This window comes from Emydura macquarii, unplaced genomic scaffold (assembly GCF_026122565.2).
Source record: "Emydura macquarii macquarii isolate MOO-44397 ecotype Brisbane River unplaced genomic scaffold, CSIRO-AGI_Emac_v2 contig_2897, whole genome shotgun sequence".
NCBI classification, from domain to species: Eukaryota; Metazoa; Chordata; order Testudines; family Chelidae; genus Emydura; species Emydura macquarii.
In genome coordinates, this window is record NW_027133034.1 from 48758645 (window position 1) to 48772369 (window position 13725).

The 13725-nt window shown below is 37.3% G+C and overlaps 1 protein-coding gene across 3 annotated transcripts in view; it reads left to right on the forward strand.

The window, feature by feature from the left end:
• Positions 1–13725, forward strand: part of POLK (DNA polymerase kappa) — an 84726-nt gene that overhangs the window by 31733 nt on the left and 39268 nt on the right. For all 3 annotated transcript variants that reach the window (XM_067569092.1, XM_067569090.1, XM_067569091.1), the window contains 5 exons: positions 2352–2603; positions 5437–5561; positions 5784–5950; positions 9205–9237; positions 12972–13068. In XM_067569092.1, coding sequence (XP_067425193.1) covers positions 2352–2603; positions 5437–5561; positions 5784–5950; positions 9205–9237; positions 12972–13068 — 674 coding nt within the window. The remainder of the gene's footprint in view (positions 1–2351; positions 2604–5436; positions 5562–5783; positions 5951–9204; positions 9238–12971; positions 13069–13725) is intronic.

Genomic DNA, 13725 nt, shown 5'->3' on the forward strand with positions numbered 1-13725 from the left:
TGGGCCAACCCTGTCCCTGGTCTTCCTCTTCTCACATATTTGTAAAATGCTTTCTTGTTACCCTGTATATTCCTAGATAGTTTAACCTTGTTTTGTGCCTTGGCCTTTCTAATTTTGTTCCTACATGCTTGCATTGTTGGTTTTTTTTTTTTTTTTTTTTTTTTTAAATATATTCATCCTTTGTAATTTGACTTAGTTTCTACTTTCTCTCTGGCTCTTTTTTGAGTTTCAGGCCATTGAAGATCTCTTGGTTAAGCTGGGGTTTCCTCACTTTCTGTCTTTCCTATGCATTGGTATAGTTTCCTCTTGTGCCCTTAATAATGTCTCTTTTTTTAAAAACTGCCAACTCTCCTGAACTCTTTTTTCCCTTTTACTTGCTTTCCATGAGATCTTATCTACCAGTTTTCTAAAAGTAACAAAATTTACACAGGAAACTTCTTGTTGATGTTGGCAGAGAAGTCTGGTTAAAGGCTTTTCATTCAGAGAGGAGTTGAGGGCCAATGGTTTAGATATTTTAAAATAAAACTGTTAACAAAGCTTTCTTTTTTTAAAAAAACACTGAAGTTGTGCTTTTAATGGATACCTTAAAGTATTTTGTATAAATAAAGAAAATAATTTACAAATTCTAAAGCTATATTAATAGAAATATTAGCTTGAACACTTTATAAACCCGTCAGTGAACAATTTTTTGTTTTGGATACAAATATTCCCTTTCAATGATTGTAACCCAGATATGGCAACATTTTGCTACTGCATATGAACCTGAAACTGATGCTGACTAGTCTATTTTATTTTCCAACTCAAGTGAAGTTCAAAAAAGTAAATAATCAACATAACTTGCTAAAACATTTTTTAAAATTGTTTTAATAATTGGATTTTTATAATCAGATTTTTAAAAAATCAGTTTTAGTATTCTGCATTGATAACATATATTTGGTCTTTTTAAAATACAATTTTTAACACAAAAATTCCATCAAACATTTATGGAGAAAATTCTGTTATTAAAAAAGACATTTTCAGGGTATATTTTTATAATATTAAAATAAACATTTAGAACCTTGACAGTGAAATTCTTTTCCTAAGTGCTTTAATTGTGGGAAGGAGAAGACGTATGATCATGTACCCATTCTCCTGACACATACATTCCCTTCCCCAAACCTCATGGGCGAAGTGCATATGGAATTGCCATCTTGCCCCTGCCATGGGCCATAATCAGCATAAAAAGTCTTTCTTTTTTTCTCTGTCCCTCGAGGACACAGTGGGCCTGAATATTCCCCAAGACTTTGTGTAATTTACACATGATCTCACAAACACAATCTACTCCCACTTGTTTGTTCCATTTTTTCTCATTACAGTTTTCTTTTCAACAAATCTCTAAGCTGACCTAAATATGTGCAAAGCTTCATAATATTTTCCATATGATCTAAGTACTATTTGTTACCTTCCCTGCTTTGGTACTTTTGCAAACTGCTCTGCAGAGCGCCACACTGGACTTCACTCAGGTGGATACACCTAGAAGATCTTGGATAGAGCTGGACAGAAATTTCAGTGGAATGTTTTTCCATTGGAAAATGCAGATTCATCAAAAGCTATGTGTCCTGCATGAATGTGTGTCTTTTGATAAATCTTTCAGTGACAACTACCCTGCTTCTCAGCAGACCATGTTTCCAAGACTTCCGGTCTCCAGATTCTTCAGCAGCCCATAAGGCAAGGGAGTTTGGGAGCCTGGGTTTCCCAGTAGCTCACCAGATAAGCTGCCCAGGAGGCTGGGAAGCCATGGTGCTGGAAATCCTGTGAGACTGAATTCTGCTGCAGCCTGCCAGGTGAGCTGCGGAGGAACCAGGCAACTTAGGCTCTAGAGTTTCCAGGTTCTTGGATCCTCAGTATCTGCTTGGGGAGCCACCTGGCAGGATAAAGCAGAGCCAGAGCTTCTAGGCACTCTTGTTTCAGAAACACCAAAATATCCCCACAATGTTTTAGTGTATCTGAAACAAAATATTGCAGAATTTACTTCCCCAGAAAAATTTCAAGGTTTTAACTTTTTATCTCAATCTAGGACAAAAACATTTCCAAAACCTCAATTTTATTTTTCCATCAAAGTGAAATTCAATTTCCTGGCCAAATCTAATCCTGAGCCAAGCTCTAGTCGCATATAGGATGAGGTGGTTATGAGCTTCCAAAGTAATTGAAATTATTTCAGCTACATAATTATTTGAACTTTGCAAAGAGAAAAAAGTGAAATAGCTAAATTAGCTTTTGTCAGAAGCTGTGTAGGGGAATCAATTAACAAAATATATGTTGCTTACTAAGAAAGGTGAGTTACACATCTATGTACCTTTTTATAATGCAAGGTAAACACGATATAACTGCATCTGATGAACTAAAGCTGAATGAAGATGCCCACTCATCCTCACCAATATTGTTTGAAGATAAAACTTCTATAACAGAGGAACAGCCTGCTGCTACTTCTCATCTGCACACTGAAGTACAGAGCGATCAAGAACTGTTGCTAAATTCAGTGGTCTTTGGAACTTCAGCTGAGGAAGTTGTGAAGGAAATTCGCTTTCGGATTGAGCAAAAAACTGGATTGACTGCAAGCGCAGGTATACACGTACATAAAGAATAATACTTCCACATCTGTAATGCCTTCCACCCAGTGATCTCAAAGTGCATTACGAGTATTAAAAAATTAGCCTTGCATCACCTCTGTGATTTATTTAACCACAAAGAAAATTTTTTTCTTTAATTAATGACTTGCTGGCATTGTATACTTTTGGTTAATGACAGCAGTCACATCATCCTTTTGCTTCCTGGTTTCCTTTCCAGTCATAACTCTAATGTGGAAAAGTGACTCAATTGGCTCAGGCATTAGTTTTACACCTCTGGACATCTGTATTTAAAACTTAACTTGCACTATTGATTATGTAAGCCTTTGATCAAAGATAGATTTAACAGTGGAATGCTACAGTTACTACTAGTTGGGATAAAACAACATTAGCAGAGCTGTGTGGAGAAACATGTTCAACACTTGCCCATCCTGTGCCTTGCTCAAGTTTGTTTTAATCTCCCACTTTCTTGATCACTGAACACACTGACATGCTAAAAATAAACTGTTTACTAGACATGCTAGTATTTACATTTCAAGGCAGATCTATGCAGCTCACGCTTGCCCAACTGACCTGCCATCTAGAACTCTGTGATACCCTGTCTGAATTGCCCCTATTAGGCTATGTCAAGATTAAATTCCAGAACTGCATTCAGCCTCTTAGTTCAGATAGTTGCTCTTCAGGACTCTTAATGCCTTGCTGATATGAGCAAAGGAATTATCAGAGCCTGTGGAGCTTGCTGCAGAGGTGAGGGGTAGAGGCTGTGGGGGGCAGGCAGGAGGTAGGCAGGGAAGATGTCAGGTGTAAGCAGGAGTAGAGGAGAAAGTAATATGATGGGACAAAGCTGGATGAAACCCAATATGTTACTCCATATGGGGTCCTGCAAAACTCAGGAGCAGCTGATTGACTGTCAAAAGATTTGAGTTTCGTTTCTCTAAAATTTCATCCTTTTCTGGGTGAGTCACTGTTTAAAAAAGGGGTGTGGACCTCTTAAGGACATCAGGGATTTGATGAATGAAAATGAAGAGTGATTACTGTTTAATAATCTGACAGTCTAGATGGCTAATTAGTATGCAATGATATACAGAATGATTCCTATCATTGCGAGGAATAAATTATACTCACTATAAACAGTAGTCAGTCTTCCAATCATCAGGCTTTAGAGAAGAATCACTCTCTTTGCCACTTACTATTCACCTTTGGTACCAATAGGGTTAATCTGTAAAAACCCAGTTATTTTGTGCGATGATCTGGGGCTTTGTCAGCACACTGTCAACCAGAATTCATAAATCGTAAAGTTGTATTATGAAAAACTGCTGTATCATGAGTACCTATATGTATGTGGACCCACTATTACTGATAGATCCTGTAGCAGGAATAATGGCCTGGACTGCCTGCCTGTCTTTCTGAACACAGATGGTCACTAAGGGCTCAGAAGGTAAGGGTGAGCTAGAAAGTGGCATTGTGGTTAAAAGTTTGTTGTTTTGTAGGATCTGTGCTCTTCTGTGCTTTATGTGACTAAGTGAAAGAGCATTAAGGCAATAGACTCTATGCAAAGTGTGGGAGCATGCGTTATATGATTTACAACTAATGTGAGCTTCAGAGAGCTCTAAACTATAATCAGCAGTTTCACACCTGTAGGGTGGAGTTTTGGGAGTGGGTATGATTGGGGTACCCTGGGGATCAGCACTGGCCCTGGGATCTAAGGCACAGGTGGGCTGAGGAGCTCCATGAAGGAGTAGCAGACTGAGATTCAGTGCCCAGGAAATGTGCCAGAGAGGTCAAGGGAGGAAACAAGAATGCAGCCTGCTGAGGCTTTGGAAGATGGCTAATATATCCAAGGAGCTAGTGGCTTGGTTCCCCTCACAGGAGTCCAGTGAATGGCTGGAAGGGAGTGCCAGGCTTGATCTGTAATACTTTATATGCCAAAAAGAGCAAAAAAAAGAACACACAAATCAATAAAAAGTATTAATCACCCTTAATTTTCAAGAACAGATAGATGTTCCATCTATCATAGGTACATACTTTATACCCATTACCATAGCATTTGAGCACCTCAGTTTTTAATACAATTATTTTCACAACAACCCTGTGAGGTAGGGAAGCATTATCATCCCTTTTTTTAGAGATGGAAGAACTGAGGCACAGGGAAGCTAAGTGACTTGCCCAAGATACCACAGGAAGTCTGTGGTGGAACAGGGACTTGAGCCCAGGTCTCCCAAGCTCTGGGCTAGCACCCTAACTGCTCTTCCTCATCCTTGCTGAAGCTCTACTAAAATGTTTAGGTTGTTAAATGTGTCATAACTATTTGTCATATCTCTGAAGTGTAATTGTTTTACCTCACTCAAGTTTAGACCGAGCTGTAACTTCTCTTCCACATCAAGCTTTCTCTTTTACTGTAAATTGTCATAATAATGTGATATCATGTAGAAGGCTTTGCATTTAAAGAAACTTAATCTCTCATCACTTTATATATGTTGCCTTTAAGTATAATACCTTTCATCCTGACTATCTTAAAGTATTTTGTACACTTAACCTGATGTATAAACTATGCACAGGGAGCACTTTAGCTACTACTGCAGAGCTAAAATGAAACAGCAGTTCTCACATGCCTATTCTCACAAAAAGTGTCAGAGGACTATAATGACCAAACCTGGTGAGAATCTCTGGTTTACATCAGTCATCTCCTTTCTGTTCTTGTTTGGTCTTTGCCATGCATAGGATGACTAGTCTTACACCTTTAAATCTACGAACATTGAAATGGAAAATTGAGACTTGTGGTTAAAATGTCTGTTGTGTCTGTTTTTGTTTTGTTTTATTTGTTTTTAAGGAATTGCTCCAAATATGATGTTAGCAAAAATGTGCAGTGATCAGAATAAACCTAATGGACAGTACAGAATTTCCTCTGATAGGCAGTCTGTAATGGACTTCATCAAAGATTTGCCCATTAGAAAGGTGAGAATATTATCAAATTTACAATACATCGTGTTCTCCTTATGTGAATGTTATTGTTCTAAAACAGATAATTTACTTAAAAGATAATTTCATTTCTTCAGTGCCAACCTAGTTCTAAAATTGTGTTTGGCTTGAATTGTAGTGAATGTTGAACATTAAGCATTTATCCCAAGCTTTCAAAGATTCCAACTGCATTGAGACACATTAATTCTTGTTCTTCAGGTGCCTGGTATAGGAAAAGTAACAGAGAAAATGTTAAAAGCTCTTGGAATTCTGACTTGCACTGAACTTTACCAGCAGAGGGCGCTGCTTTCTCTTCTTTTTTCAAAAACATCTTGGCATAACTTCTTGGATGTCTCACTGGGTTTGGGTTCAACAGATTTGGAAAAGTATGTCTTGGTATATGTTTTACCGTTTATATGTCTGTGTGGACTTTACATTTTGCTAAGTATTTCCCCAAATGTGTTAGTGTGTTACACATTGTGAATGTTATGACAGATTTGACATTACAAATATCTATCAGGTAAGTTTGGGTAGTATTTTTTAATTGTGACTATTAGTATTATTTTATATATAACCCCTGCTTTATTGCTGAACCTAATGTTAACTTCCAAAGCAACCACTTTATAAAAAAGTGTGGGATTTGTTAATGTGTGGTCCTTTTGAGTACATAAAAGAGTTAGAGCTTATAGAAACCAAAATCCTTGTCTGGTGTATGAAATCTAAATAGTCTGCCAAACAATCCTCTGTCTATACATGCACACCAAGAAATGAATAAAGCCTACCTTGAGACAGCTGTATTGTGAGCACCTGTTGTTTAGAATAAACTCATCAATACTAAAATAGATTACAAGAAATGTCATATGTATAACTAACCTAAACAGGGATTATTTTATTATAGTTATTTAGCCTACTCAGAGAAGTTCAAAAGTGTTTCTTCCATGTAGTTAATACGCCTTCACTCTTCCTAATTATTCCCATGTGATCTTAAAACAAATACATAGTGTCAGATCTTCATCTGGTATGTATTGTCATAGCTCCATTGAAGTCAATGGCGCAATGACAGTTTACACCAGCTGAGGATCTGTCCCTAGTTTGTGTGTCTCCTACTGCGTTTAGATATAATTCTTAAAAACGGATAGTATGATTGACTGAATTTGTTGGGGGTAGAATCTAATGTCTGTGTTTCATTCTTCATATCTAATCCAATCTATGGTGTTTTCCGAAGCTACTATCATCGTGGAATCATTAGTGCGGCCCTTACAGGCTCCTAATGGAGAAAAAAGGAGAGGTCAATATCTGCTAAAAAACTATCACCCTCCCACATGCCTGCCTTGAATGCAAATACACATCCTCCCATTACTCTAAAACCACAACTGAACATTTTGCCATGCTGTTCATGTTTAGTAACCAAGAGCCCTAATTAAAGATTCTGAAGTGCTTTTTAATTCTTTCATGCTGTTGCTTTTGGGTAACATTTTTCAAAAGCACCTGAGGGTATGTCTACACTGAACTGGGGGAAAGTCTGTGACAGCGAGTCTCAGAGCCTGGGTCAACTGACTCAGGCTTGCAGGGCTCGTGCTATGGGGCTAAAAACAGCAGTGTAGACATTCTCTGTTGAGCTGGAACTTGGACTGAGTCCCTTTCCGCTTGATGGATTTTAAAGGCCACGCTCCAGACCAAGCAGGAACATCTGCATTGCTACTTTTAGCTTGTAGTGCAAGCCCCATCAGCCTGAGCCAGTTGACCTGGGCTCTGAGACTCACTGCCATGGTTGTTGGTTTTGTTTTTTTGCAGTATATATGTACCCTAAAGGATTTTGGAGCCTAAGCCCATTTTCAGAAGTGCTTTGACACTTAGCCTAAATCTCACAGAAAGTCAAATGGGACTTAGGCTCTGAAAGCTCTTAAGCACTTTTGAAAATATTACTTCTTGTTCTTAGCATTGCTTCTTTGATATTAGCAGAATGAGAAATCCTTCTTTGAGACTGCAAAATAATTTCATAGGTAGTCAAAAAACCCAATAAAACAACCCCAGCTATTTAACAGCACAAATTTTGAAAAACATTTTTGGGACCTTCTGGGGTTTGAAAAGCACAGTATAAATGTAAGCTATAATTTATTTATACAAATAAAGTAAGTCTCCATACCACAAAAACTTAGATCAATATGCACCACCACAAATATTTTTTTTTCCCAACGATGATTTGTGAAGGATAAAATGGCTTGTCCAGTTTTTCTGTATGACGGGTAAAGAAAGCCTGAAAGTTTTTGTTTTTTAATTACATAAAATAATCTGATTGGTTTTATTTACATTAGAAATCAAAGTCCTGTCTAGGTCTTCATAATGACTGGGAAAATTTAAAGCAATAAGGATATCGTAAGAACCTAGAGCAAAAATGTTAAATCACTGGTTCTCAACCAGGTGTACACTTATAGAGGTCTTCTAGGGATACATCAGCTCATCTAGATATTAGCCTAGTTGTACAACAGGCTACATTAAAAGCACTAGCAAAGTTACTGCAAACAAAAATTTCATACTGACAATGACTTGTTTATACTGCTCTATATACTACACACTAAAATGTAAGTATAATATTTCTATTCCAATTGATTAATTTTATAATTATATGGTAAAAATGAGAAAGTAAGCAATTTTTCAGTAATAGTGTGCTGTGACACTTTTGTATTTTTATGTCTGATTTTGTAAGCAAGTAGTTTTTAAGTGAGGGGAAACTTGGGGGTACACAAGACAAATCAGACTTCTGAAAGGGGTCCAGTAGTCTGGAAAGGTTGAGAGCCACTGCACTAAATCATCAGAAAGGCAAGAGATTTTTCATTTGACTGTTTAAAACTTTGTTTTAATTTGATGTTAACACCTATTTAACTTCAGTGATGAACATTTTGGAGAAAGCAAGCCTCTTTGTTAACATTTCAACGCCTGCTTCTTCAAAAGATGTTAGAGTTTATGGTAAACAACCCTGAGACTGCCCAGATGATCATCCCTCATTTTTTTGGAGAACAAACTTGATATTCCTGATCGAGGAAAAAACAAGTAAAAAATACTTTATTAAAAAAAACCCTGAAGACACATTGGTTTATATTATATATCACCAAAAAGTGACAAAATGTGCACAAGCCCAATTTAAAAAAAATCCTTTATAGGTCACCTTTAAAAAGGATTCAAATGAAAAAGATTATTTTCCTCTTTAAAAAAAAAGTGATATATTAATGATTTTAGTGGAAACACTTTGCAAGAGATAGGAAGGCAAGGCAGTGGAAGAAGTGTATATAATGTACTAGTTGGTTTTTAAAGCCCCAAGCCTTTCTGGTCACTAATGGGTATGGCTGACTCATAGTGCAAATGGTTAATTGTATTAACAGCCATTACTGATCTACAGTTTCTTACTTAATCTGCAATGTATTCAATTTTAAGAGGAAGAAAAACTCCCAGTTTTCCATTTCTTTTCAATGTTGATTTATGCAAGGTTCTCAGAAATGTTAATATTCAAATCCCATAAAAAAGATTACAATTATATATTGAAATCTTCTTCCTTAACTATGAAGGGGTTATTAAAAAGAGAAAAATTAAAAATTCTCTATGAAAATGACTGAAGTTCATAAAAACATATTTCTTTTTAAAGGTATGGAGAGAAAAAAAGTATGAGCACTGAAAGGTATGTATGGTTAATATTAGTATCTAAAAAAATCCACAATATTAATGACTAGCACTAATTTTACTAAAACTAATCAATGTAAAATAATGTAGTTGAATCATCACATTTATTTGACTTGTTGCCTGATCTATAGATTGTTTGTTTATTAATTATATTGATTACTTATTAATTCCCCATTAACATTCTGAGGTTTGGTAGGTTCAGGCCCAGTAGTTTAGAATTACTATTCAGTTGGGAACCCAGATGTGCACAGTTGCAACATTCACACTTAGAAAAAGCCTTTTGAATTTGTAATAGTTTTATTAAGACAATTAGTAAAGTCACAAACACTCAAACCCAGCAAAGTAGAGATAATACAGAATGTGAGTCTAAGCATCTGTATACTCTCACCATCCCTTGCAAAAGAATCCAAGGTGTTAGTTGTCACGCTCATCATCAGACTCACCATCACCATTATCACCAGTAGTCGTCATTCTGGCATCTCCCAACAGTTACAGCTCCCAAGACACACAGACCAGGATACAATTGTACAATGTGTTACACTGACACCTCTTTGCCTAATTCATGTTCAGTAGGGGTTTCTGCCCTTTTTATTTGTATTTCCTCATCCTACTAATGTTGGAGTGTCCTTCTCCCATATGTTACTAGTCTGCTTACCTTAAGCTTCTTAGCAAATACATCAATTAGTTACCATGGCACTCTTGTGGTTGGACATCTGCTGATGTTCATAACTTAAAATATCCCAAGCTGCTATAAACTAGCATCTTGTGGTTACCTGTCAGCATTTCAGTCATTACAGCGTTCTTTCTTGTGATATCTTATGATCAAAGGTTACACCTGGTTAGCTGCTTATGCTAAGGCTTTTGGACCTTAAGCCTTGTTTAGCTAAACTATTGTCTTGTAGGCTCATTATGTTACTCCCTTAACTTTATACCCAGACCTTATCAAATACCTATATCTATAGGCTATAGACTAACCACTAGTGGCTAAAACATTATATAGTACAGTGCTGTAAGTGTTGGTTGATATTTTATGTATATTAGGACAGCTAGTTTTATGCATAGTAACTTCAGTACGTAAGAGTCAAACTTCCTGTCTTTGCCTTCAGGGTTCTGCATAACTTTTCTCCTGCCCAGTTTTCCACCCTCTTTTCTCATCGCCCTCCATTCCACCTGATTGCTTTAAACGAGAAGAAAACATCAAGGGTCTCTTCTTAGGCTGTCATCTAGGGTGAAAGTGTGGGGCGTCTGCCCTAACTTAAGAAGTGATGGAGAGTGTGTTATGTACACAGCAGTGTAAGCAGCTATGTGTATTTACAGATATGGAAATAGATATGGATTGGTCTTGTGCTCCAGTGGAGCATTTAAAATATTTAATTTTCTGCTGAACTGTTATGACTGTAAAGGAATATTTACTTTTTTCTCATAAAATGTATACTATCAACAGAAACTTGTTCTTTCTCTTGATGCTGATGTAACTTCTCTCGGTGTACATTATAGGTTTAGTGACCTCCAACAGTGGTTCACAAAGTATTTATGTATAGTGAAAAAAATTCTAAAAGTGTCTTAGATCTTGGCTTCACTAGGATATTTTGCACCAGCGTAGGTATGCTGTTATAGACGACCGTGCGTGACTTGTCAGTGGCGCAGCTTCCCCAGGATATCTCCTGAGTCCCAGACCAGTGACTTTTGTTCTCTTTTCCTTAAATTCTGCAATTCTCCAAGCAAATCAGTTTGACTTTTCCACTCTGATATAATCCCATATCTAACATCTCAGCCATGTATTCACAAGCTTTGACTCTCTTCTTAAACCTTTCCCTTTCCTGCCCCCCACTTCACTTTCTGCTCAAGAACTCACTGATTTTTTCAAAGAGAAAACTGACAAAATCCGACATGACTTCATCTTTCCCTTCTTTCATTCTCTCCTCTTCCCGTTATCCACACCCAGATGTTTTGTCTATTCTTCTCCATCAGTTCCCTTGCCTGTCCTAGCAACCCCGTCTCACCCCATTTCCTTATCTTTCTTGTCCCACTTTCACCCTTTCTGCGTCCATCCTGTGCACTGAATGAGGCGGGATCCTGCAGAAAAAACAGTTTGTGATCATGTAATTAAAGACTGTATCACAATACGTACACACACGGGGGAAAGATTAAGGTTGCACAAGCAACTGTAAAGGTGGTGTTTCCTAACTTTTAAATGCTTAATTTTGCAATGTAAAGTTCTTTTAACATAGATTGTGGAGTTTTGTGTGCATCTTCCTGGGGGTTGTTTTTTAAAAGGAAAAAACCAAAATCTATGTTGTACAACTGTAACAAACACCCTGTATGCATCATCAGCAGTATTTGAATCCTGAAACTTCTACACAGTTTGAGCTACAGGATTAACTATTTTAGCTAGCAGCAGGAGAAGGTGGTTATCCCACAGGGTGGATGGGCTACTGGCAGCCACATGCTGGATCTGGGTAGTTGTGGAGAGCCCGCCCAGACTCAGATGTGGGGGGACTCCTTTCTGTGCAGAAAGATTGAGGAATGGGCTGCTGGTCAGGGGCAAGGTGAGATAGGCAGGGTAGTTCAACTCACATCTTTCTCTTTTTCCTTCCTGAGAGATAGGAGTTTAGTGCCTGTTCCATGTGGTGCCCCCAAAGTTGGGGGAGGGCTGACCTACTGGAACCATGTGCTTGATTAGATTGAGGAAGAGAGAGGGGCCAGCATTCTCCCTGCCGATCTCTCCCGCTGCTACAGCTCTAGTATGGTGGTCTAACTTGGTGTACCCAGTGCAGTGTGCGCTGCTGCTTCTTTGGCAGCATTGTAGGCCCAACTTTAGGAGGTTCATATTCAGTTATTATTTTGGCAGCATGCAATCATTTTTCTGAGGAATGTAAGTTACCATATGGAAATGACAATTTTTAACAGTATATATCTCAGCCAAACCTGAACACAATTTAATTGGGCAAGAAAAAGGCACGTTTCTAAGACAAGGGCTTTCTCACTGCCAAAAATGGAGGTGTAAGAGCTTCTCAATGGAAAAAAATCTTTTATAACTGAAAACGCTAGGCAACCATAAGTGTCACTACCAATTCCCTGTATAATCACAAGACCAGCCATCCTCTCACATTACCACTGAGAGTCCAGATATACACTAGAAAATGGTATTGTCCTCTCCCTGGCAAGGTGCAGCAAAGACAGAATTAATTAAATTTTTGGCAGAAAACTAGTTTTTCCTTCTCTTGTACTAGCCATAAATTAATTAACATAAAATCTGTTTCTTAGCACTTGTTACAGTATTTACATCTGGTACTTGGCTTTTGGATTAATTTCCTAATCCCCTCTTCCTTCTGATGTTACATAACAATATGAAGAGAAATGTACATACAGATGTTTTGGCTGACTCCATAAATTCAGGTGGTATTAGCATTCTCTCTTGTAAATATTTAAGCATTCACCAACCTAAATCTCCTATTTTCAAACATTGCAGGAAAAGTGAGACCATTTCTTTGTTTGATGGGATTTGCAAACCTTTTTTTTTTTTTTTTTTTTTGGCAGCTGTTAAATGTGCATATATGTTTCTGTTTAATATAGATATACATCCTGACTTAAAAAGATTCTCAAACCCACAAAACTTTCTTCTTGTTAAACTGTTCATGAAAAAATTTAAATCTTAAAGATGGCATCATTCTGGAAAAATTCCAAAATGCATATTGGGGAAAAAATTGACTAATCTTTATGTTCACTTAGGACATTCAGTGAAATTAACACAGCAGAAGAACAGTACAGCTTGTGTCAAGAACTTTGCAGAGATCTTGCTCAGGATCTGCAGAAAGAAGGACTTAAGGTATTTAAATTATTCTCTTCTTGTCTAAAAAAAGTCAACCTCTTTGCACTGTCATGTCCTAGGCTTGCAGTGCTCACTGTTAACAGTAATGCTTTTTGCATTATCATGCCCTGCTTTCTGGCTTCAAGGGATTCTGTTCATTGATGATTAGAATAATTTAGACAGGAATTTCATTTAGCTTCAGGGGGCTACCTTGTGAGATCCTGTAAGAAATTAAATCAATTTATTTAGCATATAGTACATGTTATTCTAAAAGCTATGTTAATTAACAGAAGGAGTAGTAGAGCTGCACAAAAATGGATTGCCTGGAGCCTTACTGTGGCCAAGCATGTAATTGTAAAGCATTGAAAGGATATATTCCTCCTTATCTTATTCTTAGTGGATATACAGTCCATGATACTTTAGCTTTGAGCACAATATACTGTATACACTGAATTTTTACTTATTTTCTGGGAGGAATATCACGCATTATTCCAAAGGGATCTTTATGGGAAAGCAAAGAGTAGCATTCAAGGACCAATCAGTCCTCTTCAGCCATGGAAGGTTATGTGACACGAAGATATGGAATGACAGCATGGAGAAAAATCCTCTGTCCAAACAAGTAACGAAGGGTAAACTTATCCAAAGCTCAGAAGTGACTTGGCCTACAATCCCATT